This window comes from Mustela erminea, chromosome 15 (assembly GCF_009829155.1).
Source record: "Mustela erminea isolate mMusErm1 chromosome 15, mMusErm1.Pri, whole genome shotgun sequence".
NCBI classification, from domain to species: domain Eukaryota; kingdom Metazoa; phylum Chordata; class Mammalia; order Carnivora; family Mustelidae; genus Mustela; species Mustela erminea.
The window spans coordinates 15,677,351-15,703,964 of record NC_045628.1 but is presented as its reverse complement, the minus strand read 5'-3'; the positions used below and the strand labels follow the sequence as shown (position 1 = coordinate 15,703,964).

General features: G+C 42.5%; 1 protein-coding gene across 2 annotated transcripts in view; it reads left to right on the top strand.

Moving 5' to 3' along the window:
* The window catches only part of GPC6 (glypican 6), a 1,094,470-nt gene extending 1,075,387 nt beyond the window's left edge, over window positions 1–19,083 (top strand). Inside the window, exons 9-10 of one of the 2 annotated variants that reach the window (XM_032314703.1) lie at window positions 10,816–10,991; window positions 14,634–19,083. In XM_032314703.1, the coding sequence (XP_032170594.1) occupies window positions 10,816–10,991; window positions 14,634–14,836 (379 nt within the window). In that variant the 3' untranslated portion in view covers window positions 14,837–19,083. The remainder of the gene's footprint in view (window positions 1–10,815; window positions 10,992–14,633) is intronic. The other variant, XM_032314704.1, reaches the window with a different exon arrangement.
* Window positions 19,084–26,614: the final 7,531 nt, after the last annotated feature.

Genomic DNA, 26,614 nt, shown 5'->3' with positions numbered 1-26,614 from the left:
CACGCATACCCTGATGCTTCCTTGAACGGGGCTTTCCTTAGATGAAAAACAACAGCAACTGGGCTGAGGAGGTCACGTGGCGTATGTATACCCTCAGCCCCTAAAGGGAACCGGAACACAGGCTAGGTGGAAGCCGCCTTAACAATGAATTGCTTAGGCTTCGCATGTGCATCAAGAGAGAATTTTAAGTTGGAAATTCCGCACCCCCTTTCCAACGCAGGGTCTTGTCCACACAAACCTATGGTCTCAGCTGGGATACCTGGGGGGGGGGGGTGCGGTGCTAAGGATGGGTCCTTGAATTCCCTGGCCAGGACTTGGCTTAGTTAATGCCTTAGCTCGGGCTGCAAACAAGCATACCAGAGTCTGGGTGTCTTCAACGGAAACTGATTTCTCATGGTCTGGAAGTTCTAAGTCCAAGATCAGGGGTAAATAGGCTTGGGTTGCAGTAACAGCCCTTTTCCTGGCTTGTGAACAGCCCCTCTTCTCTGCCACGTGAGGACAGAGAGAGAAGGAGAGTTCTAATCCCTTCTTCTTCTAAGGGCACTAACTTCATGGGGGTGGGGGCTCTACCTTCACCTTCACCTACAACTAATTACTTCCCCAAGGCCCCACCTCCTAATACCATCACATTGGGAATTAGCGCTTCAACATATGGATCTTGCGAGGGGAGGATATGAATTCTGTCTACAGCAGTTAGCACTCAGATTCGCATTCTCTGCTATCAGAACAGCCAATAAGGAATGTTCTTCAGAATTCTTAGCAGTGTCTGCCAGTCAAGGAAAGCAGCCTAGGAGGCCTCCTCAGTGACCAGCAGGAAAGTAAGTTTGCAAGCTTAACTTCTCGCCTGTCTCACTGATGTAAGCAAATTCTTAGAGAGAAATGAAAGAAGACACAGCAACTTCGACTCAACTCAGACAAATCAGAATCGAAAGGAAGCTAGTAAGTAAGGGACGGGGGAGTTGATAATAATCTAGAAAGCCAAGGGGGCGAATGAAAGCAGGGTGGTGTGGGTTACAAGTCTAGACCTCCTAACACACCCAGGGTGAACCCAGAGACACTAGAAGGACATGTGCGGCCATCCGTCACCCCTGAGAAGGGCACTCTGGGCAGCCAGGTGGCTGAGATGGGCTGTGGGTAGGGAGCGGGAGAAGAATGACAAGATGCAGGCAGGAAAGCACCGGCTCCAAAGGACAGACAGCTTGTATATGGTTAGTGTATGCGGGTCAGAGCTTGGGCAGATAACAGCCACCGAAAAAATAAAACCCTCCCGTTGTTCCTATAGGCTCTTACGTTTGGGCTCCTATAGAGGCAGATTCTTGCTTTTCGAGGCCATAACTATGTCAAATTACATCATTACAATCCTTAAGGATTGTTTCCTCTTCCCTAAAACCACGGGGTGGGGGGTGGGCGCGGAATGGGGTAAAGAGGAAGGACGAGCATGGGCGGTGATGGGACAGGCGGGAAGAGCGCGCTGAAAGCACCCTGTGACCGGTCACTTTCAACAGCATGTGGATCTTGTGACGGGACACACGTGGTCCCGATGTCTCAGATTTCTTCAGTGATTTCCAGATTCCTACCCCTCCCATAAAACCGGCCAGCAGCTTCCGGCATCCACTCCTCCATAAGCCAAGTGTCTAGCCCTCACCATGTCCTTTCTTCCGAATGCCTTCTTGGGGGAGTCCAACAGGACACAGGCTGATGGCGAGGGTTAATCAGATGGGTTGGAAACAGCGAGTTTGCAGGGAGCCTCTGCTGGTTTTCAAGGCCCTCGAGCCTCACAGAAACAACTGGGTCCCCGAGGAAATCTTTCCTTGGGCCAGGAAGTAAATACAGTAAATTGCAAGAAATAGGAAAAGTAGAAAAATCTAGGAAGTACATCAGTCCCTCTCAGCAGCCACCGAGTGGATTGACTAAGCAAAGAAGCAGTAAGTCATGACTGGGTACATCTGAGCAGATGGAAGAGGGTGGAAATGATGCATGGTGTTGAGAAATCTGTCAAAGACAGGGACTTGGTGGAGCTGGCAGGACAATATTGTTTTAGTCTGATTGCAGAATATGTCCCAAAGCACTCTGGCTGCAGTTTAGAGAACTGTAAAGGATCTGATGTACACCCAGCCAGGCAGCCGCATTCAGGAAGGTGGGGAATCTGTCTGGGAAGGCACTAGAAGCTGTCAGAGCAGCATTCTTGAGGCACATCTTTCCATTCTGTGCACATGTGGGAGGGAAGAGCCCTGGAAGGCTGCTGTCCTGCAGAAGAGGGAGGCTTCGTGCACTCCCGCAAGGTGGGAAAGTGCAGCCACCGGAAGTAGGAAAGAAGGGTGTCAGTCAACAACTCAGCACCCTGGAGCTGACTCCTTGGGTCTTTTGTCCCATCCACTTTGTAGTTTGCTGCCTCCAGTTCTACAAAGAAAGGATGGATAAGGGGGATCCTGCCAAGGAGTGAGGAGGCCAAGTCAAAGAGTTTAGCTTCTGCTCACTGCGGCAACCAATGGGCTGTGTGTCCTCCAGGGGTCCCCAAACCATTTCATGCCATGCGCTCTCCAGCTGGAGGAAAGCCACAACAAATCATTCTCTCTACAGGAGTCCAGGCTTTACAAGTCCAAATTCCACTGCCTTCAGCCGCTCCTAAGAAACAAGTTTGGCATCCAAAGGGCCATGTTAACAACTTCATTTTTATAAGAATGCATTGCATAGTGTGTTAGATTTTTCAAGCATTTTCATATACCTTAGCTTAATATGGTAAGCTAAGGTATAAATATAAATATACAAGTCATATAAATATACAAGTCTCATATAAATATACAAGTCTCTCACCTTTGACCATATTATAGGGTCACATCCCATTGAAGTGCCTATCACAGGTAACTCCAGCTTAACTGTCTTGAAGAATGTATAAATCCACAGTATGCTTTGAGTAATTCCATTTTCCAGTCACACATACCCCCAAAAAAAGGAAAGGGAAAAAGTAACCTATATCAAAATTTTTTTAATTTAATTTTATTTTTTCAGTGTTCCAAGATTCATTGTTTATGCACCACACCCAGTGCTCCATGCAATATGTGCCCTCCTTAATACCCACCACCAGGCTCACCCAACTCCCTACCCCCTCCCCTCCAAAACCCTCAGTTTGTTTCTTAGAGTTCACAGTCTCTCATGGTTCATCTCCCCCTCTGATTTCCCCCAACTCACTTTTCCTTTCCTTCTCCTAATGTCCTCCGTGTTATTTCTTATGCTCCACAAATAAGTGAAACCATATGATAATTGACTCTCCGTGCTTGACTTACTTCACTCAGCATAATCTCCTCCAGCCCCATTCATGTTGATACAAAAGTTGAGTATTCATCCTTTCTGATGGCTGAGTAATATTCTATTGTATATATGGACCATATCTTCTTCATCCATCTGTCTTTTAAAGGGCATCTTGGTTCTCTCCACAGTTTGACTATTGTGGACATTGCATTTATGAACATTGGGGTACATATGGCCTTTCTTTTCACTACATCTGTATCTTTGGGGTAAATACCCAGTAGTGCCATTGCAGGGTCATAGGGTAGCTCTATTTTTAATTGTTTGAGGAATCTCCACACTGTCTTCCAAAGTGGCTGCACCAACTTGCATTCCCACCAACAGTGTAAGAGGGTTCCCCTTTCTCCAAATCCTCTCCAACACTTGTTTCCTGCCTTGTTAATCTTTGCCATTCTAACTGGCATAAGGTGGTATCTCAATGTGGTTTTAATTTGAATCTCCCTGATGGCTAATGATGAATATTTTTTCATGTGTCTGTTAGCCATTTGTATGTCTCCTTTGGAGAAGTGTCTGTTCATGTCTTCTGCCCATTTTTTGACATGATTATCTGGTTTTTGTGTGTGGAGTTTGAGGAGTTCTTTATAGATCTTGGATATCAGCCCTTAGAAAAGTTACACTTAAAAGTGGTTTTTTTTTTTTTTTAATTGTGGTAAAATATACATAATGTCAAATGTAACACTGTTACCACCTTTAAAGGTACAGTTCAGCGGCCGGTGGGTATATTGGCATTACTGTTCACCATCACCAACAATCCATCCACGGAACTTTTTCATCTTTCTAAACTGAAACTCTGAATCCATTAAAGACTCAGTCCTCACTCCTCCCTGTCCCCACCTCCCGGCAACCACAGTTCTTTCCTGTCTCTATGACTCTGACTCCTCTAGTTACCTCATGTAAATGAAATTGTACAATATCTGTCTTTTTGTGTCTGGATGATTTCACTTTGCCTGTCTTCAAGGTCCATTCATGTGGTAGCACGAGTCAGAATTTTCTTCCTTTTCAAGGTTGGATGTACTATCTGGACATACCACGTTTAGGAACCTGTGCATTCATCAGTGGACACAGGGGTCGCATCCACTTTTGGCAATTGTAAATAATTCCATCATGAACGGAAGTGCACAAATAGCTGTTCTGATACTTACTTTCAATTCTTTGGGGTTAAGAATTCCAGAAACAGAATTGCTAGATCGTATGGTAAGTCTAACTTTAATTCTTTGAAGAACTGCCATAGTGTTTTCCAGAGCGCTGCATCATTTTACATTCCGTATAGCGACCACAAGAGTTCCAGTTTCTCCGTGTTCCCAAACCTGTTGATGGTAGCATGTTCGGTTAGGGACGCCTGCCATGCTGGCCTGGGCACATATCACTCATAGCAAGGCCTCTAGACATTTCCCCCAAGCAGAGCGTCCTACTTATAACCAGGTTGGCTCTTGTGGTTTTTGTTATGATCACGGGATGCACTTCAGCAGGAAACCATCAGGGAATCTTGAGGAATAAGATTTATGACTCAGGGGACCTGGAGAGCTCATGGCAGGCTCAGTGACCACATAGCAAGATCAGGGGTCCCAGAGACAGCCTGGGGCTTTGCCTTTCTCCAGGTCGAGTGTAGGGTGCCAGAAATTTCTCAGATTCACTGCCAATTGGCTGATGTCCTAATACAAAACCTAAGAGTAGGAATTGGGCCATGGGAAAGGAGATGTGGGGCAGTCAGGCAGCCCCAGGTTTTCCAGGGCTTTCTGAAAGGGGCCCCTTCTGGGTGGAAACAGCCTAGTTTCTTCTCTGGCTCTTCCACGAGTGGCCGTGTCAGGTGGCCGCCGATGCGTTAGCTCAAGATGCTGTCTTTGAAATGGAGGTCCGTGCAATCAGAAGCTTAATGCTGGGGACTTAGACTCCACTCTATGTCCCTACCAACACTTGTCATTTTGTTTAGTTTTGTTTTCAAATAATAGCTACTCTAACAGGTGTGAAGTCTAGAACTTCAATTTTTAAAAAGCTTGGGAAAGAAGTTATGGGTACCACAAGCTCACAGTCCCTTATTTGAGATCCTTGAGACTATCCATGTTTCAGATTTCAGACTCCTTTTTGATTTTTAGAAAGTCTTCCCAGGGCTGATACTATACATTACATAATAATACTCCCAGTGGGTGATGTCTGGGATTGTAACTCACAATCAACCACATTCAATTTCTGCAGCAAGATATATTGCTAATCCCACCAAGTGGGAAAAATGAGAGCTCTGATTAGCCTCATTTTGGATCAGATCAAGTTTTGTTAACAAGAGGAATGTAAGAAAGAAAAGAAAAAAAAAACCTTTGGAAAACTTCTTAAATTTTGGAACTGCAGATAAGAAATTTGGGACCTGTATTACTGTCATACTTCTTAGATTAGTAAAAGTCTCCCATGGGAAGGAATGAGGATGTAGCTTAGAACTGGAAATTGCTGGAGAGACGTGTATTGAATGCAGCTCATTTGGGCAACAAGCAGGATGGAATCTGCTTTGCATTCTCTGCTCAGTGTGCCTTGAGGCAGGAGCAGTAGGAAGAAGCATCTGTCACCTTAAAACAAACCCAAGGCAGCACCTGGGGACCCCATGTCTCCCCATTCCTGCCTCAGCTTCCACCTGGACTCCTGTCAACCCCACTGGGCACCACCAGGCTACCCTTCCTTACAGGTGTCTCACTTTTCAGACTTTTACTGGCTTTTAAATGCCATTAGATTGTGTGTGTCCCTTTCTCCCACTGTGCAGCTCCTTCTGTCAGAGCAGCCACCGGCATTAATGAGGTGGTAAGAAATACAGACTACAGATAGGTCCACACGTCTGTGCCCCTGGCAGACACATTCAACTAACAACTGAAAGGAGTGATTTAAAAAAAAAAAAAAAAAAAAAGATTTTATTTATTTATTTGACAGGAAAGAGAGAGAGAGACCACAAGTAGGCAGAGAGGCAGGCAGGCGGGGGCGGGGAAGCAGACTCTTTGCTGAGCAGAGAGCCTGATGCAGGGCTCGATCCCAGGACCCTGAAATCATGACCTGAGCCGAAGGCATTGAGCCACCCAGGGGCCCCGAAAGGAGTGATTTTGAGTCGTGGCAATGACACACATGGTGCCTGGTCGGGGGAACTTCCTGGGGTGACGGGAAGATGACAGAAGATGTCAACTCCAGCAGTGAGAGTCCCCAGCACAGAGCCTGCAGCCACTCAGGAGGTTGAACATTTAAGTCCCCCCAACCCCCAGCTCCTACAGGACTTACCACCCTGATCAACTGTAACATGTGGATGTAATCAAGGAAGCCTATGTCCGTGATATGAAATTAGATGCTGTCTCAGTCCATGCAAGCTGCTGTAACAAAATACCCCATCTGAGTAGCTTAGGAACTGGAGGCTGGAAGTCCAAGTTTGTTAGTGTGCCAGCCTGGTCCGGTGAGAGCCCTCTTTCGGGTTGCAGATTTTTCCACTTTTCATTGTGTCCTCACCTGATGCGAGGGCTAAGCTAGCCCTTCGTGTCTCTTTTCTGAGCCCTCATGCCCCGATTCCCTCCCAGACATCTCACCTCCTGAAACCATTCCCTTGGGCATTGGATTTTCAACATGTAAACTTGAGGGGAACACAAACATTCAGCCCCTAACAGACGTGAAGAAAAGTAATTCTGCAAAACTACTGAAAGTCTAGCTCCTATACCTCTCTTGCAGATTAGAAGGTAGCCAGAACGGGCTTATGGATGGGTTCAGAATGTTCATGGATGGCTCCCCTCACCATGCTGAGCATGAACCGTTGACGAACATGACACCCCATTCAACCTTCCAATCTGTGCTCATTTCTGGGTTCTCCCTGCCCCTGATAAATGTGCATCCAGCCTGGGAAGCTGGCTTCTCTGTGCAGAGATCCTGCTTCCTTCCCGTGTCTCCCCAAACTGTAATGGTACAAACACAGAATGCCATCGGGCCAAGAAGCCGATGCAAAGTCTAATAAACAAAAGCAGGGGCTCAAAGAGGCGTCCGTGTCTTCAGGACACGAGCGTTATACAAAGAGACCAAACACGAGTCCTGGGCTTCTACAGATCCCTCAAGCTGCCTTTTGGATATCCATAGAATTGGCCTCGGGGTGTACCTCTGGAGTGACAAGATGGCCATTCTCTTTCTCAACTGTGCTTGCTGTTTAAGTTTCCATATTGTCTCTAAAGTTACCCTTTGAGTACAGCGAAAGGAGAAAAGGTTCCTGAGGACACGGGTGCATTGTTCCTTGTTTTTATTGCAGGCGGCCGAGCATCAGTGGGCACAGTTAGAGGCTGGGTGGATTTGGCAGTCTCTTATTGTTCCTGGATGCTCAGACTCCCAGGGGCAGCATTCCCATGTAAGCTCTCGCAGTCGGCTTCTGATAAATGAGTCTCGGCGAGCCGTGCAGTGCGCGCAGCATCTGAAAGAAACAAAGCCCTCCTCTGACCTGGCCTAGGTACAGCTGCAGGAATCATTGTCCAAGAGTCGAGGGGCCCTTCCAGCCACTCTCAACTCCCAGGTCAGCAAAGGCTAGCCCGCCCTCGCTGCTGCTCATACCAATGAGCTCTAGTAATTAAGTAGAGCTCGTGGAGCCCAGTACATATAACTGATGTCAATAACAGTCAACCCAATGTCACGTTTTCGAAGTCAAGCCCAGAAGCCAACAAGAATGTATTAATGTATCATATTGAAAGACAGCGCAGAAGTTACGCTTTGTGGCAACACTACAGAGAGACGGTCCTGTGACTTTTAAAAATTTCCATTAGAACATTTTTTTTTTTAAGGGCAGCAAATACTGTTAAGCTTTATGGAAAAGAATGTGCAATGCACTCTGTGTGTTTTATTATTCATTATGTGGGGAACGTGGTGAAGTCGATCTTATTTAAGATACAGATGAAGACAAGGGGCTTGTTCCGAGGACCTCTGATTTAAAGTGGATAAACCAATTCATACACAAATACATCATGCCTAAGATTTCAATAACTGAAAAATGGCTTAAATATAAAAATCTCTGTACGTTTCCATTTCTTCTTTGGGAGGCTGATGGATAGAGAGACTTCAGTTTCCAGAACATGGAAAATAACCCGCAGAAGGGGAAGAATTGTAAACATAAGCATACCGTACAAGTATAGGTAAATAGGAAGGCCAACATAGAGGAATGGGGTTTTCTCAGCTTGAAAACCATCATAGTAAACGCAGTAGAAGAATGATGATATAGCTCTAGGTGGGGCTGTCCCCGGCTGGTCGGGTCCCTGTTCTGGATGTCCTGATTTCCCTTGAGATCCACCCTTCATCCCTCCACCTGGGTCTATGCCCTGAACGAGGATCTCTGCAAACTCCATCCACTGGATCCTCTGGCCCACTGTCTTCCATTGGCTTCCGCTGATGGGAGGCTGCAGAAGGAGGTACGGGGGAAGTCAGGGTATCATTCCCTCGGCTCCCTCCCTGACAGGCCTTGGTTTGGCTGTTGCTGTGTCATTTGGTTGCTCGCTGAGATTTCAATTCCTGTGCATAACTGGGGACCCTTCCTTCCCCTCCGGCCCTCCTGCTATGGCCAGTCTTGGGGTTCTTTGCCACCCCGCGCTGGTTTCCCTATTCTCACCTTCGTAAGTTGTCTCTCCTTGCAAACTCTCTTTATTACCTTTTTGCGGGTACCATCTGTTTCTTACCAGGACACAGACAAATAAAGCACCTTTGTAAGAATTAGAAAAAGACACCCAGATGGGTACCTGAGGGTTCATTATACAGTTGCCTGTGCTTTGGTATGCATTGAAATTTTCGAAAATAAAACAAATAGAACAAAAAGAAAAGAAAATTGTGTCCCTTCGGGTGAATGGTGCCCTGCAGGGACATCGCTTTGTGGGCAGAGAATTCAAGCTGGATCTCAGCCCAACTCCCTCCCTCGGCGGGTGACTTTGTGCACTGCACCAAAAAAAGCCCAGAAGAACATGGTAGCCCTCCAAAAGGATGCATAGGTCCCTAAAAGCAGGAAAATATCTTCAAGACAAAGCCAAGATCGACCTGGGTCTTTAAGGATATTTGGGACTTGAATTTGAAAGTGCATTTCAGGCAAGGAAAGCCTGCGGGACAGGTAAGTATAAGCTGTGTACAGGCTTTAGATTCTGCAGGGCAAGATGGGCCCCTTGGAGGGATGGTTGCAGCCTAAGAAAGTAGAGACAGGATGGAAATGGGCTCTGACTGCCAAGCTATAAAATGTGAACTGTCATTTGTCATCAATCAGGCGGTACGGTGCACAGTTTAGACATGTGGGCTCTAAAACTAGACCTGTTGGGCTCAGATCGTGGTTTTGCCATCCATTAACTCCACGACTTTGCACCGTTACCCATCCTCTCTCAGCCTCAGCGTCCTCTTTTGCAAAATGGATATACAATAGCACATAGCTCTTGGATTCACTAGGGGGCTGAATTCTAAAATACACGTGAAGTGCTTATCACAGGGCCTGAGGGTATATATATCCAGGAGATACCCGCTACTATCACCAAGTTTTCCAACAGAAGAGTCATATGATGAAAGCCATAGCTCATGAAGGAAGAGTCGTCAGATCATGGGTGCAGGATGCGTTGGGAAGGAAGAGGCAGGCCCCGAAGTCGGTGTGAGGCCGCTGTGCCCTCTGCACTCCGGGAGAGCCACAGGAAATGAGATAGAAGCATCAGGTGCAGGGACTTCTGGGAGAAGGAGAGAAGAGGGCTGTGACTGGGCGGGTCGTTAGCATGAGGGGTCAGAGGGGGCTCTAGGCACTTTCCCGCCGTCTATAGTCTCCACTGGTATAAACGCACACAGGCAGATTGGGCAGTTGGCTTCGAAGGACTGACATTTCTAAAATTTTAGTACAAGTTAAAAGAATATGAATCTAAATTTGCCAGTCATAATAATTAAAGATTCATTAGATTTTATCCTTCTGTTTTGCCCAATATCGAATATTGTTACATGCTGTGACAAAACAAAAACCCTAATGGGCACCTCAGACTTTCCAGGGCTCACTGGCTACACCTTGAATTGCCAAAGGTGGTTTTTTATATCCAGAAGTTTCTTCTGATTCAAGTCAGAGGTAAGGCCTCCTCAGCTGAGGGAGAGCATTCTCGTACAAGAGAATTCTCTAAGATCATGCGTGATTTACAAGTTCAATTCTCAGCAAAATTAACCAGAGAGCAGAGGAAGCTAGCAAGCCCTTGACTTCAGTATCTACCATTTGGGCTAGAGGAGGAAAGTAGTTAATTTTAAGAAACAATTTCTCTAAGTCCCCATTTGAACATTCATTCATAGGCAAGCATCCCTACAAATTCAGTACCATTTTAAGAAGCACCCCGAAACCATCTTTTTAGCCACAGCTCCCTCTGAGAAAAGTTATTCCGTGTTTTCACTTTTTGGTCTTTCTTTGCAGGAATCGAGCTCCATTGTACGGATGTCCTGGCCCTCCGTCAGAGACAGCACAGCACAGTCTGGTACCGGGCCCCTCCTGCCTCACGCTAATCTGTTCTCTTCCTGTCGGCCTCGCAGATACTTGCCTGAGATCATGAACGATGGGCTGACCAACCAGATTAACAACCCTGAGGTTGACGTGGACATCACACGGCCCGACACGTTCATTAGGCAGCAGATCATGGCTCTACGCGTGATGACCAACAAGCTAAAGAACGCGTACAATGGCAATGACGTCAACTTCCAGGACACGAGTAAGGAAGTCTTTACAGATACCAGTAACCTCCACAGTGAGAAATAGGTTGTCGATGATACCCCACTTTTTCTTCAAGAGCAGTGTGCACCTTTAATCTTGTGTCCTGCTTCCCCGGTCTGCAGAGCTATTAATAGACCTTTGGACAGAGAGCTCTGACCCACAAAGCTTAGGATTCTACTAAAATCATAACTGGTATTAAAGAATAGTTTCACTGGATTACATTTGGCGCTTCCCAAGCTAACTTTGGGTCTCCTCTGCCAGGTGATCTATTCATGGTCAAGCCATGAAGCAATGTTCTCATCTTCTCCTTCGCCCATCATCATTTATATCTCTGCCCCAAACTCTTGTCCTCTCCCCCAGCCACGAAAAGAAGAATGTTCTGAAGCTTCCTCAGACAAGGCGGGGCAGGAATCTCAGTTTTATCACTTACTGTCTGGGGTCCTAAGCAAACTATTTCTTGAGTCTTAGATTTCTCTTCCGTAGAATGAGAAGCATTCTAGCCTGTGAGGCTGGGTCTTCGGGAAGTTCATTTGGGGCCATCTGTGAAGGACCCAAGATAAAATCTCATGTGCTCTGGATTCAACTGCGTGAGCTGTCCCTCTGTTCAGTCCCTCATGTGCATGAGCCATGGACATTCGTATCAGACATATTGACAGAAATAACGAAATGCCAGTGCAGTAGGACCCATGACTAGTTTATTAGCCCTCACAAAATATCAGAAGTGATTGGAAAGACTATTAAGTGAGTGTTAAATGAAATTTGGGGGTTGTGTAAGTGGCTTTAGGATGCATAACTATACAAATTGGGGAGACTTTGCTTTATGGTTTTGGGATTTTTTTTTTTTAAAGATCTGTATCCCTACACAGAGTTCTTGGGAAAAGATTTCTTGAACATAAGTTGTGCAGTCACCAGCGAGTCTGTAATTTGGTCACTGAAGCAAAAGATGATGCTTGTGTGCTTGAATTAATGAGATAGAAAGAAACAAGTTCCAGATGGAAGACATTAAGTCATCCAAGTCTTAGCCATCAGCCTACCAAGTTGTCCCCTGCAGAAAATTTTTAGTGCTTCATTCCATTTTAAATAACTCAAAAATTAATTTTCTAAATGCAGGATAATTGCCAACCCAGTAGACTTTATTGCTGTCACATTTCTCCTATTATTTCTCCTCTTCATGAAACCTCGTCTTCCCTCTTCAGAAGAGAACCTTCCATGAGGGCCTTTGCTGCTTCTCCCCTGCGCACTCCTTAGTTTTGCTCTTCTGAGAGCAGCATTGTCCTCTCTCTCTCATGAAATGCTTTATTATCTGGAGAATGACTATAGGAATAAATAATTCAAGATAATGTAAGAATTAGTTGAGGTTGGCCTTGGTTCTCTCTTCTCTCTGACCTAAAGAGGTTATATACATGTCAGTCTGCAAAGCTTAGGGAATGTCCTTGAGGAGAGATCGTGCTCCACTTCCCCCCACAAGAAAAATAAAAATTAACAACATTTAAGAACCTCACTTAGCTCTAACCCAAGCCCTGTATTTGGTCCCTTATTTTAGGACAGTGTCTACCCTATAAACTATTATCACATCTTACAGCCATCATCACTGTTCCTGCTTTTGGCATTTTAAAAAATCACCCCTGAAACTCCAGCCTTTCTGATTCCTTTTCAGAAAGACTCAGGGCCATTATTTTCCTCAGCTGGAATCTCCTGTCATTATTTGCTTACCACAGTTTTAATATTCTAAATCACTTTAATAATATCTTTGTAAAGGTTATATTACTTCTTGTTCATAATACCAGTGTTAAGAACAATTCCCTCAGCAGTTCTGGTATCTCTGAATTTAATTAATGGGCATTTTCCCCCTTGTAAAGGCCACTAACGATAAATCCGAGAAAATGTTAAGAACCTGCTGTAGTGTATTCAAGGGATCTTACCTGATATTTAGATGTCCTGTTAAAAAAAAGAAGAAGAAGAAGAATTGTGTTGAGCTGTGTCTTGCTTATTCAGGGGGACAGTAGAGGAGACCCTGCATTACTTTGGCCTCACTTACGTGACATCTAGTGCCCAAGATGGCGCCAGAATTCTGGGGGGCACGCAACAAGCCCATCCTTGTTTCAGGCCAACAGGGAGGAATTTAGGTCTATTGAATGAATCTTTTAGCAAGTGGAGGAAATAGTAAATTGTCATTACCAGGTTTATAGTTTCCTCATTCCTCCCAGGCACATTATTTCCGTTGTAACTCCTAACCATCCTGTGAAACATATAGGAACACTCTCATTTTTACAGCTGAGGAAGCAGAGCCACCGTTCACCTAAAGAAACCAGCTTGCCCTCGTTCACTTAAAGAAAAAAAAAAATGGCAGGTTAAAATCTAGGTCCTCTTTGCTGTAGAAACCATATTTTTCCCCCATCAGGCATCATGGCAAGCGGTGGGTTTGGTGCCCTCACGCATTTCACCAGAATGGCTTCCTACATACTCTTCCTGTAAATGCTATTGTCTGCATCTGTTGAGATAAGGAAATGGACAGGAGTCGAGGAAGCTTCCCAAAGCACATTTAATTATTCAGCAAGTAACTTTCGTGCACCTGCTACATGCCAGGGTCCGCTAAAGGCAATGGGGATCCAGAAGTGAACGGTACACACCACACAAAGTCTCTACCCTCCACAAGGGTCCACTCTCACAGGGGACACAGGAAAACAAGCAAGTTAATACAACAATTGCAAATGGTGATAAGTTTTTTCACACAGCTAGAAATTGATGGAAACCAAACTGGGACCCAGGTCTGAGACACAGGGTTTGTGAAAGAGGAAGGAACCAAGCAGTAAGAGGTGGGACTAGAGCAAGCTTAGAAGTTTTCAAGCAGGAATGGCAAATGTTTTCTGTCAAAAGCCAGATATGCAATATGTTCAGCTTTGAACACAGAATGAGACACTGCAGAAGCGGGGGCGGGGTTGGCCGTGTCCAGTATGATGCCTCCCACGGACACTGACGTGTCAATTTCGCACACACTCTACTCCTACATCACAAAATACAAGTTCTCATTCAATTTTTTTTTTAGAATTTGAAAATGTAAAAGCCATTATTGGGTTATGGCCCCAGCAAATACAACGAGCTGGTCACAGTCGCCAACCCCGGGGGTCAGAGGGAGAAGTCGGTGGAGACAGAGCTCGTCCTCACTCTTAGAGGAGAACAAAGGTGGAATCAAGGATCCACAAAGTCCTAATAATATGTGCCTTTCACAACTACATGCTCCTGTGGCTCAGACTGCCTACTTAGCCGTGTTCTTTTGCTTTAAACCTCATTTCAAAATCCTTGAGCAAAGCATGCTACCTGCTGACGACAATGGCCCCAGGGTACCACAAGAGCGAGGGACGGAGTATCTTAAAGCAACATCAACATTAGCCAGAATAAATACCTCTCGAGTGCCAACATGGTAGGGATGGACCCTCATCGGGTCCAGGATGCATAGCTCTCTGTCTCAGACATTTATTCTGGTCGGCTCTGCCCACCCATCACAAACCTGCCCACTGACACTAGACCCGCTGGGGTGAGGGTCGGGAGGGTGGTGGGATGTCCCATTCTACGACCAGACCCAAATCTGGTGACCTAGTCCTGGTCTAACTCTCTTTCTCAATGCACCCCCCACCCCCAGGCGATGAATCTAGCGGCTCGGGCAGCGGCAGCGGGTGCATGGATGACGTATGTCCCACGGAGTTTGAGTTCGTCACAACAGAGGCCCCCGCGGTGGACCCCGACCGGAGAGAGGTGGACTCTTCGGCACCCCAGCTCGGCCCCTCCCTGCTCTCAGGATCTCTGGTCTGCGTCGTCCTGGCACTGCAGAGACTGTGCAGATAATCTTGGGTTTTTGGTCAGATAAAACTGCATTTTAGCTATCCGAATGGCCAACTCACTTCTTTTCTTACACTCTCGGACAATGGACCATGCCACAAAAACTTAATGTTTTCTATGAGAAGAGACAGGACTGCACTCTGCCTCCCTTTCTGTTTGCCCAAAGAGTACTGGGTGCCAGACTGGACTGCTTCCTCTTTCCTTCCGCTCTCTGTGGGGACCTTGTTTATTCTAGAGAATTCTTACTCAAATCTTTCGTACCAGGAGATTTTCTTACCTTCATTTGCTTTTATGCTGCAGAAGTAAGTAAAGGAATCTCGCGTTGTGAGTTTTTTTTTTTTCTTTTTCCCGTTTAAAAAAAAAGAAGAAGGCAGGAAGAAAATAATTTTCCTTGTAAATCAGGCCAAACCCCCCAAGACAACTGCATTTTCAACAAAGTAGCCAACAAGAGAGAAAAACAAAAGAGCTTTAACACTGTTAAGTTCAGCATCGCCCGCCGACTCCCAGTGTAAGCTTTTCTGTGATAAATCAGGTTTATGAAATGCTTTGGGGGAGAAAGTTTGAGATTTTTTTTTTTAATGTGGTGAAAATACAGTGTTGTCTTGGCGGTACCATCTTGCACTCTAGCCACACAATACCAAACTGATTTGCGAGTACCAATACTAAATTTAGAACTCCATCGTTCATAGGAGAATAAAATTGCCACGACCCAGCACCTCTCTCTCATCTTGCCCAATGTCAATTACAATGATGGCACCATTTTCCTTAATTCTCTTAGTGTCTGTCCCCTGTATCCAAGTGGCACAGATTTTTCTTTCCATCTCCAGGGACTAGTGGATGTTCCCATCCATTCATCTTCCTTAAGGATCTGAATTGGAAATAATCTTCAGTGATACAATGGCTTTGCTTTAGTCACAGGTTGGACATTGATTTGACACTTCTGCTCCTGTGCTCATTACTGTCTCAGAATAAGAGCTCTTTTGATGAACTTAGAAGCAATTAGATCCATAAGTGAGTTTTCATATTTAACGGTTTGCTTTGTGTCAGTTGGTTTCTGCATCACAAGGGCATTCTCTTACAAAATAACTCACAACAAAAACTATCAAGTCAAAAAAAAAATATATATATATATATAGTATTGACATGGAGATTTCTTTCACTTTTTTAGTCTTAGTATGATCATCTATTTTTATATCTCTATATATATAAATCACAGATTTTAACTTCTTAATTCCAAGCTCAGGGTTGACACACCTTTGTAACGAAAATGTTTTGTCAACCACCTCTTCTTGTTTTGTGCTGCTCAGAGAAGGGATTCCTCAACGATCTGTGAGCACCAAGAATCAAGAAAGAGAACTTTTTACGTATCTAACTGTCCGTTTCTTAAAAGTTTGCCAGGGCACACCCTTTTTTGCATGAGCGTGCTTTGTCCTGGGTACTCCAGATGGTACCGAGCTCGCGGGGGGAGCCATGGGCATGCAGGACTGTCCTGGTAATGGAAACCATAGAATGTGGTGTACGTGCAAAACCGTTGCTTCCACGGACGCCTTCAGCTTAGGATTCCCGCTTGGCACTTGGACATGGGACCTAACTCAAGAGGCCACTTTAGAGCCACAAGCCTAACTGACCCTCCAAGTGTACCAAAGCCAGGCCCTATGCTCCCCGTGGTAGATAGAAGCAAAATAAACCAAACTGGGGCTTTATTCACACAGTTGGCTCTCCATGTGTTTCTTGGTTTTGATGATGATCTGGGGTTGAGAAAAGTAATGTTTCGAGACACCACCATATGCCAGTCACATTTTATTTAACCCATTGGCAGAAATGGCACGTAAATGGTATTTTTTTTCGATCTTCACTCTCATCAAAATTATAATTAGTTATTGATTTAGTCATCACATTTAAGTAGAACACATGTGGCACAATAGTATTAAGTACATTTGAGCACTTTTGCAAAACTTCAAAGTATTTAGAAGCATCTATGGCTATTTGATGCCTAAAGAAATATAAGAAGTAGGATTCTGAGAGACTTTGTGGCATCTTTTCATTTAAATCTTCATGAAATTAACACCTAATCTTATTCAGCATTGCATACTTCTAGAAAACCATCCATTTCACCTCCAGACTTCAGCTTCCTATCACCAATCACTCAGAAAAGATCTCTATGGAGGACCAATCATTTATGTTGCCCATTTCATTGTTCAGGAATCAGTATTGTCTTTTCTCTAATAAATAAGGTGCAATACAAATTAAATCAATCTTAATTTTCCGGAATATTTGAGTAATAACTTATTTTTATGGCTTTAAACTCCAAGTCTTTCCTTTTATCAATAGTTCTGCATTGTCTTCTGTGAAATTGATCAGAATGCCTTGTTTCCTCTCTGCTTTCACCCCCAAAAGGCTTTGTGCAAGTGTATAAGTACACATTATATTAATGAATGTGAACCCATGCTCCATATACACTAAACACATAGATAACATATACATGCCTGCTTCATGTGTCTCAACACCTTCATGATCGATATTACTCCTATTGGTGAGATACAGTGATCTGTATGAGCCAGGCAGAGAGCTGAAATGACTCTCAGTTAATGATGCCACAATATTCGTCCCCTGCATGGATGTGGTCAAAATATTATTCAAATTGCACTTCCTAGTTTTTATCATCATCCGACTATGTTGTATGATTTTCAGACCAATGTAACGTGAGACTTGTTTTCTCTCCTAAGGGATTTAGTCTAATCTAGTTAATCTAGTTATCCCATTTTGGTAAGTATTCCAACATTCCTCTTCTCCCCTGCCCCCTGCCACGTTAATTTCTCTCGTCTCAACATAGTGATTGGGGATGAAACGATGCTCCGTTATGTCTCCCAATCTGCCCTCATTTACTTTATGTCCCCTAAGTTCTCTCATCACATCACAACCTCTGTTAGGAGTAGGGAGGAATGGGCTCACTGAAATCAGACACTAGAAATTGTTGGGTGACGCACATGACCGCAAACACTTAGCTTTATTGAAGTGCCTCTCTTTACATGTTCCTTAGTTATAATATGTATTTTTCTAACAGAAATACACGTCTGTAACTGGTGTATATTATACTTTGTATATGTTATAGCAAAAGCTAAACAGAGGCTAAAGTCTTTAGCAGAGAAGAATGAGTTGCAAATTCATGAGTTAGAGTTCTGCTTATGGTTCTGTTTTGAAGGGTAGCCATGACAGATTTCTGTCACCTTAATGACGGTCGAGGGGGTACTGTGACGACCGCCATCATAGAACAACGTTAGCTCTAGCAATCAGACTCTCTTATGGTGATTGACCCAGAGAAGTAACTGGTATTACCTGCTTTCATTGTAAGGGATAAGAAATACGACTTTGTCTACACTGAAAAACACTATTAAGTAGTAATTGTAAAAGTAACATTCTATAAATCAAACACATTGAAAATATTATTGGACACAGAACCCTGATATTTAATTTATATTCCCTGCTGCAGACATTAGCCTACTTTAATGCTTTAGCCATTACATACATGTTTTGGCTATACACTCAACACCAGCTAAGGTCCCCAAGGAGGAATAGAAACTTAGCAAATTCCCGAGTTGTGATTCTTTTATTGCTTCTCTTTGCAAGGCTAATTATCAGGTGGTTTGATTAAAGGTGGATGTATTAGCAAATGTAAGTTTTGACTTCTCCAAAACTTGCAGAAATACAAACTCGTTTTTATTTACTTACAGTCACTAATAGATCTGACTTTTAACTTAAAAGAGGTGTCTGGGGGGAGTGGGGGGAACCGTTTAGCTTTGCCAAGAGAAGAGTAAAGGAGACCATGACTTAAACATTTGCAACATGTTCTCCTTGGTGGAGACATTAGCCAGTGTTTAGTTTCAGGCCAAGTTATACAAACAGAGTATTGATTTGTATGCATTCTGGAACCTTGCTGCGTCACGGTTTGCCATGGTGTGGGATTCAGCCTAGCCTGGGGCAATTTGAACCTCATTCAAAGTTGAATAATTACTGGAATCTTTGACATTGCCTTGTAATGAGGTACTTCCATGAGAAGACACCTGAAGACGGATAACAGTGAGGTCTCTGTGTGCATATGCATAATATATATGCAGGAAAAAAAAATGTGTGCACCAATCAAACCTAAAATTTTATGTGACTGTCAAATGGATATTACTTGGGTTAAGATTTTTCATTTCTGATTTGGATAGAAAATTGCTATTAATCTTGTATTAAAATAGTTTTTAAAAATCTACCAGTGCCCTTTCTGCATTTTCTTAATTATTGTCATAGCTTACAGTTCAGAGTTTTTGAATTTCTCTTTGTTTGAGAGCTTTTTAGAAACTGCAATATTAAAAGAAAGAAAAAGAACCATAGATTAAATCAGCACCACTCTCCTAAATATCCTTGGCTTTTGAAATCATGAACTTTTAGAACTTTGGAACATTTAAGACCTTCCCAAATGTGTCTGGAAGATACTCTTTCTCCTTTTGTATTGGTTTCTTCTCAAAGATAAAATTTAGTGGCTTGAGAACTGATGTCAATACTTTAGCAATGAGGTGAGAAAAATAAGATAATATGTGAAAAGACTAACCATTTCCAAATTCAGCAAATTGCGTTGACTTTTTTATTTCTGAAAGTTTCCATGCTATCAGGAATGCTAAATATTGTATGACATGATAAAGATTCATTTAACAGATATTTATTAAACTCCTACTCTGTGCTTAACCTGCTCAAGGTGCTGATCACTGGTTATCAAAACCACCAGTTGGAAATGATTCATTCTCTACAACAATTAACCATGGTTACTACAAATACATCACTTATTTCAAGAATGCTCTTTTAAATAAAGGAAACCGTATAAATAAATTTATCAAGACTTACAATCTTTAACCATAAGCAATATTTTAATTTAGTTCACATTATTACTATTTTGATATCTAATGAGAAAAGTGATTTCTACAAAAGAATTAAGAAACTTTAGAATAATTCCATATAGAAAACCAGAATATAACAAATTTTATTTGGAATTTGACTGAACCCAATTTCACGGAAAGGAAAAACATTGAAATGGTCTTGGGGAAAAAAAAAATAATAATAAAACCACCACTGAGATTTTTATCAGGTAACAACAATATTTATTTTAATTTGCTCTTTCAATAAATGGGCTGAGGTATAGTCAAAATACACTCACAAATATGAAAGATGGCATTAATTTTTGTAAAATACCCATTTGTTAAGTAGTGACAATTAGACATGGATTATTGTTTCTGGCTCAAGAGCTAGAAAGATGAACCCACACGTTTGTCCATTCAAGCAGACGTTCACAATTCATTTAGTGTGGATGCCTTTCCATTCCATAGACATATTTATTTGTTTACATAAACATGTGACCAAACATATTTTGTTGGCTCATAAATGGGGCGCACAGCGAAGCCAGGAGGAATTAGATGCCTGCCTTCATAGCTCGATTCAGGAGTTCATTCTCTTGTTTACCTCGAAACATAAAGTCGAGCAAGAAAATAGAAATTTTACCCTGTGAGGGCTCATGTTCAGAGAGAAGCAGAAAGACGAACAAACCGATTCAAGGCAAGCATTGGAGTGTTTACCCTAGAGAGAGCCATCTGCTCTTCAGCGGGAAAAGAGCGTTTGTGGATTTAAAAAAAAAAAAAAAGGAAAACTGACTTACGCAATAATAGTCATCCATTCTTTCAAAAGATGTGTGATTAGCAATAATTCTGGGTGTCAGAACAAGACACCAAGATTTCTGCTCTCAGACATCTTACATCCTGGTAGGGGAGAGACAGACAACACACAAGTAAATAATAAACAAGATGACATCAGAAAGAAGCGGTGCCATGAGGAAACTAATACAGGAAATGGGATAGGGACTAAGGGGAGAGCCTGTAAGAGAGGATCTCCAGGGGATACTCAAGCTGTGATCTCATGACAGGACGGAGACAGCCATGTGCAGACCTGGGTGCAGAGAACAAGCAAACACAAAGATTTCTGTGCAGGAATGGTTTTGGGATATTCGTATGTGACTGCGGACTAGTAAGTGAGCTGTGGGTGGTGGGAGAAGGGTGAAGAGCTAAATGGCAGCCATCTTAAGCTGAATGGCCAAAGTCATGATCCTTTACCACCTGGTAAAGCCAGAGCCCTAAAAGGCTTCATCCAGCAGCCCTGTGGGTGGCACTTAGGAATATTTTAAGGCGCCTTTTATCTAAGAACTAGGCTAAGATCTTTATCTTCTTGATCTTTATAGGATGTCTATGATGTAGGAATAATAATGCCCACTTTATGCTGAATAAAATGAATCTCAGTGAGCTTAATTAACTTGCCTAGTCACCTAGGTGAGGCCAAAAGAACCGAGATCTGTAATAACTAGGCAGAAAAGTGGCAGTATGTAAGGATAATTTGGGTGTTTTATTAGAAGTACAAGAAAATTATCCAAGGGTGTTCTGAGACTTGGCAACAAGTGTGGGAACAGGAATCCATTTATGTTTACTTGCACCGAGGTTATATATTAAAAGTTTATTCTGAGATGAAGCGCCATTTGGGGACATTCAGTTTGTTTGTTTGTTTGTTTTTTCTAAATTAAAATCCAAAGTAAATAAATTAGTGACTCCAGGTTCCTGCACAGTTTTGAACGTAAGGCCAGTGAAAACCAAAGTTTGGTGCCAAGGAGGAAGATAGGTAGCAAATCTGCTTTCCCTTTGTTTGTCGATTGGGCTTATGCATCACCTTCCCAGAAAGCAAGTCCTCCACATCCAATTCTCAGGGGTTCCTCCCATACATTAGCTTTCTCTATCAGTTATTTATCTGTTCAGATGGTCAAATAGACCCTAAACATAAACCAAAACAATCCAACAACTAGTCAGTTCAAACAGACCACTAGTTGTGCTGCTTTGTTGACCACACGGATGGCTGCAAGGTCTTGTGAAGTCTATGACATTGAAGATACAACCCAATCAAAGTCCTGGTGATCATGTTCACAGTTAAGACCAAAGCGCTGGGCACCTTGTGCCTTTCTTCCTCATGGAAGGAGGAAGAAAAACTCCTTTTGTTGTTGGATCCCACCTCATGCCCCTGCCCCCCTTCCCTGAGAGAACTGGGGTTATTGATGACAGGTTTTCATCCATCTTAAAAAGGTACTCTTTAGACATTTCATGAAGCTAGGCGAATGTCAAATCAGAAAAAAGTTTGTCTACAAAACTCTATTTCTCTTTCAAGATATTTACATATGTTTACATAAAGCATTTCACCTCAAAGGGCACTTTTGACTCATTTTCTTTCATAATCTTTTCCATACTTCCATGAAGTAGGCAGGAATTACTACCCTTATTTTACAGATCAGAGAAGCTACTGTGGTCTTCTCAGTAGGTCTACTCACCCTTTTCTCTTTTACTTTGTCTCACACCGAATCCACCCAAATCTTAAATGATCTGATGGAAATCATTTGGCCTTTTATCCGCCTCTTGCTAATTTACACAACCAGCCCAGTAGCTCAGCCACAGGAACCCATGTCTGGTAGGGTGATACCCTAACGGTCTTCCAATTCATCTCTTATCCTGAATCACAAGTTGTAAATTAGCACAGACTGAGTTCCTGCACATGAAAAATTAGATGTCCCCAAATTATATTAAGCCAAAGATATGTCACAGAAATGGCTTTATTAAAAGCTTGTTAGTGACATGGTACTGATTTTATTGCTTTTTATTTGAACCATTTCTTGTGAATGAGCACGTTAAGGCAAATTTTCTATGCCAAAGATAAGCCCAGGTTCTATGCATTTGTTTGTTTTTGAGCTTAAGGATATCTCTTTTCTTTTTTTAATGTAAAAGAGAAAATTTTATATTGAGTATTATGTCCATAGACAGAGAGCATGAGCCATGAGGAAAGTACAAGCAAAATGATTTCTCTAGACTTTCTTTCATCTAAAATGTTTATTCCTTTGAAGCAATCCTATGAAATTTCCCCTCCTTGTACCTCATGAGCAGGGAGGCCAATATACCTTGAACGGAGGAGGTAAAATGAAGAAAGAGAAAAGAATAGAAATCCACTGCCATTTAAAAGACATGATACTTCCTACATTTATCCGACCATTCCTGAGCCTTCACTGTGTGTGTCCTTAAAAAAAAAAAAATCCACAGAAAGTCCAACAAGCTATGAAAACATGCTCAACATCATTAACCAACAGGGAAATGAAAATCAAAACCACAATGAGCTACTACCTCATACCCAGTAGGATGGCCACTATCCAAAAAAAATTAAAAAATTAAAATGGACGATAACAACATTGGTGAGGATGCAGGGAAGTTGGAACCCTTGTGCACTGTTGGTAGGAATGGAAAATGGTAGACCCGCCATGGAAAACACAGTGAAAGAAGAGTGTGATTTTTTCCTTAAAATAACTAAACATAGAGTTAATAGAAGAGATATTAATACTCCCATGTTCACTGCAGCATTATTCACAATAACCAAGAGGTAGATGACACCTAGGTGACCCTCAATAGATGAATGAATAATTTAAAAAATTGAATGGAAAGAAATCAGAGAGGGAGACAAACCATGAGAGACTCCTGGCCCTGGGAAATAAATCAAGGGCTGCGGAGGTGGTTGGGGGGATGGAGTAACAGGGTGACGGGCACTATGGAGGGCACGTGATATGATGAGCACTGGGTGTTATATACAACTGATGAATCATTGAACACTACATCTGAAACAATATGTTGGCTAACTAAATTTAAATTAAAAAGAAAGAAAGAAAGAAAAAGAAGAAAGTCCTGTCATATGCTACAACAACTTGAAGACGTTATGCCAAGTGAAATGGGTCAGTCGCAAAAAGATGAATAAGTAGCATGATTCTACTTTTATGCGGCATTTAACTCTGTCAGGCTCTTAGAAACAAGAAATAGAATGCTGGTTTCTAGGGGCTGGGGGAAGGGCAAAGGAGAGTGTTGCTCAACGAACATGGAGTTTGAGTTCTGCAAACGTTCTAAAGTTCTGTTGCGCAGCAGTGCACGTAGAGTTACCACTACTGTACGGTACACTTAAAAATTATTAAGATGGTAAAATTTATGCTATGTATTTTTTTACCATAATAAAGATAAATAAGTAAATAAACCAGAATACTTACACCCTGTTCCCAAGAAGTGCAGGGTCTCGTATAAAGGGCGAAATACCAAACAAATTCATAGCGGCTGACTGTAAAAATCACTATAATAAGCGTGGTGCTACCAGGGCTCCCAGCGAGCACCGTGAGAGTGAAGAGACAATCAAAGGGGTGCTGTGGAAAGAGAACTGGTTAACAAAAGATAAAAGAAATGGGGGAAAAGAGAAAGAAATCACAGAGGAATTATGGTATGTTGAATGACTAAATATGCATGCATACTCTTCTCCCTTCACGAGGTATAAATAAGAAGTCTGTACGTCCCAAATTGTCTGACACAGTCCAGTTATACCTGCTGTCTCAATACAACAATTAACATTACCCCTGGTTTGAATGATAAATTATATGGTCGCCCCACATCTGAATAATGGCTGTCCACAAGATCAATGTACACATAAACGTGTATGACACCTTATAATTTTTCAAAATACCCATCCCGCTGAGGAAGTACTGGGTGAGGTTATGCACTACTAAACTTCTGATTTAAATCCACTCTGCCTACTTGTATCGAAAAACATCTGGAATCAGAATCGAAACTCAAAAGACAACTCTGACGTTGTCAAGGGTGCTGTATAATCCCAACTAGCAAATGTCTAGCCCTGAATACTAAGCAGCTTTCCTCTCAAAGTGGGCCATACTTGGAACAGGTGACTCCTCCTGCTTTTCAGCAATTTTGCTGGGTAGGCCAATTGGCGCTGGCCCAGAAGTTGTATTTTGGTCCCATTGGCTGCTGCGGGAAAGCCATGAGTTGAGGCATGTTTTTCTTCATTTGCCAATCTTAGCAGCTCCGTAACAGCTACAATCATTTTCTTCCATGTTTTTAGTCACAAGCACAATCAAAGTCTTGACGTCTGTTGCTGACTTGGCCATCCAGATCAGCTTTCTCAAACTTCCTTTGGCCCCAGCATGCAGAATGCGTGGTAGTCACACCAAGTGGTACCAATAATTTCCTATGCATTAAATGCAATCCCACTGCTCAAATGAATATACCAGAGGGCAAGGAAGCTATCATAGAGCTACTGAGGAGCTCACTCCAACTTACAGCCATTCATAAATTTTACTCATTCAATTCTTATTTATAACAAATTCCTTGGAGCAATTTCCAATTGATTCCTACTTCAGATTTATGAAACCATGCTCTGTTCTGTTTAACATCTGGGACGTCATGTTCCAAAGAGAAAAAAGTGTAATAGAAAGAGTGCCACCATAAACAATGAATCTTAGAACACTGAAAAAGTAAAATAGATAGATAGATAAATAGATAGATAGATAAAATAAATAAAGAGTGCCACCTGCTGATACCCAACATATAAAAAGATACCTCTTAGATCAAAGACCACTGGCAGCAAGGAGCCTACTCTTTGATTAAGTCACTTAGCCCTTCAAAAGTTACCACAAGCTCCATTATTGCAGAAGCACTTATTGTTAAAGACATTCTTTAAAGAATGGCTGGGCATAATTGTGTAGATTTGTACTGTCTACAAAACAGAGATGAAAGTTTCTATTAGAGTTAAAAACACTATGCAAAAAAAATATTATATAAGACTTGCAAAATTGGGGCTCCTGGGTGGCTCAGTTGATTAAGTGACTGCCTTTGGCTCATTGCATCATCCTGGATCCTGGGATCAAGTCCAACATCGGGCTCCCTGCTCAGCAGGGAGTCTGCTTCTCCCTCTGACCCTCAGCCCTCCCGTGCTCTCTCTCTCACTCTCTCTCTCTTTCTCTCAAGTAAATAAATAAAATCTTAAAAAAAAAAAAAGACTTGCAAAATCTAGCCAGCCATCTAAATTCAGTTCATATATTTATACTATGACATATATTTGGGAAGACATATAATTGATCAAGACATATCACCCTTCCTCCTAAGAGGAAATAATAGCATGTACTGAAAAATAGTGACAAAAGCAACACCAATAGTAACAAAGCCTAGGAACTGTTCTAAGCCTTTCCTATATATTCATTCATTTTATTCTACAAATAAAATATTCTTTAAAAAAGCAGGTACTATTATTGTCCTAATGAAAACAGATGAAGAAACCAAGGCACAGCAAAATGACTCCCCAAGATCCCATATAGCTGGAAATTAGAAGATCTTTTTTAAAAATCCTGAAATCATTATTGACAACTGACAAGATACGGAACTGTCCACCAACAGAGGAATGGATAAAGGAGGCGTGAACTATCGTTCAGCTGGGAGAAAAGAAGAAATCCTGTGATCTGTGATCATGTGGATGGACTTTGAGGGCATTATGCTAAGTGAAGGAAGTCAGACAGAGAAAGACAAGTACAGTACAAGATAGAATATGGGTCATCTAAAAAAGTGGAACTGATAGTAGAATGGTGGTTGCCAGGGGCTGGGACTAGGGCACATGGGAAGGTGGTGGTCAAAGATCTAAGATAATCCAGTTTTAAGACAAATTCTGGGGATGTAATGGAAAGCATGGTGATTACACTTAATACGGTATCCAATATTTGAAAGTGCTAAGAGAGTAGATCTTAAATGTTGTCACCACGAAAGAAGGAATGTGGTAAGATGGAGTTGTAGGCTAAGGCTGTATAAAATGGTCATTGTCTTGCAATATAGAATTGTACCAAATCAACATGTTGTACAT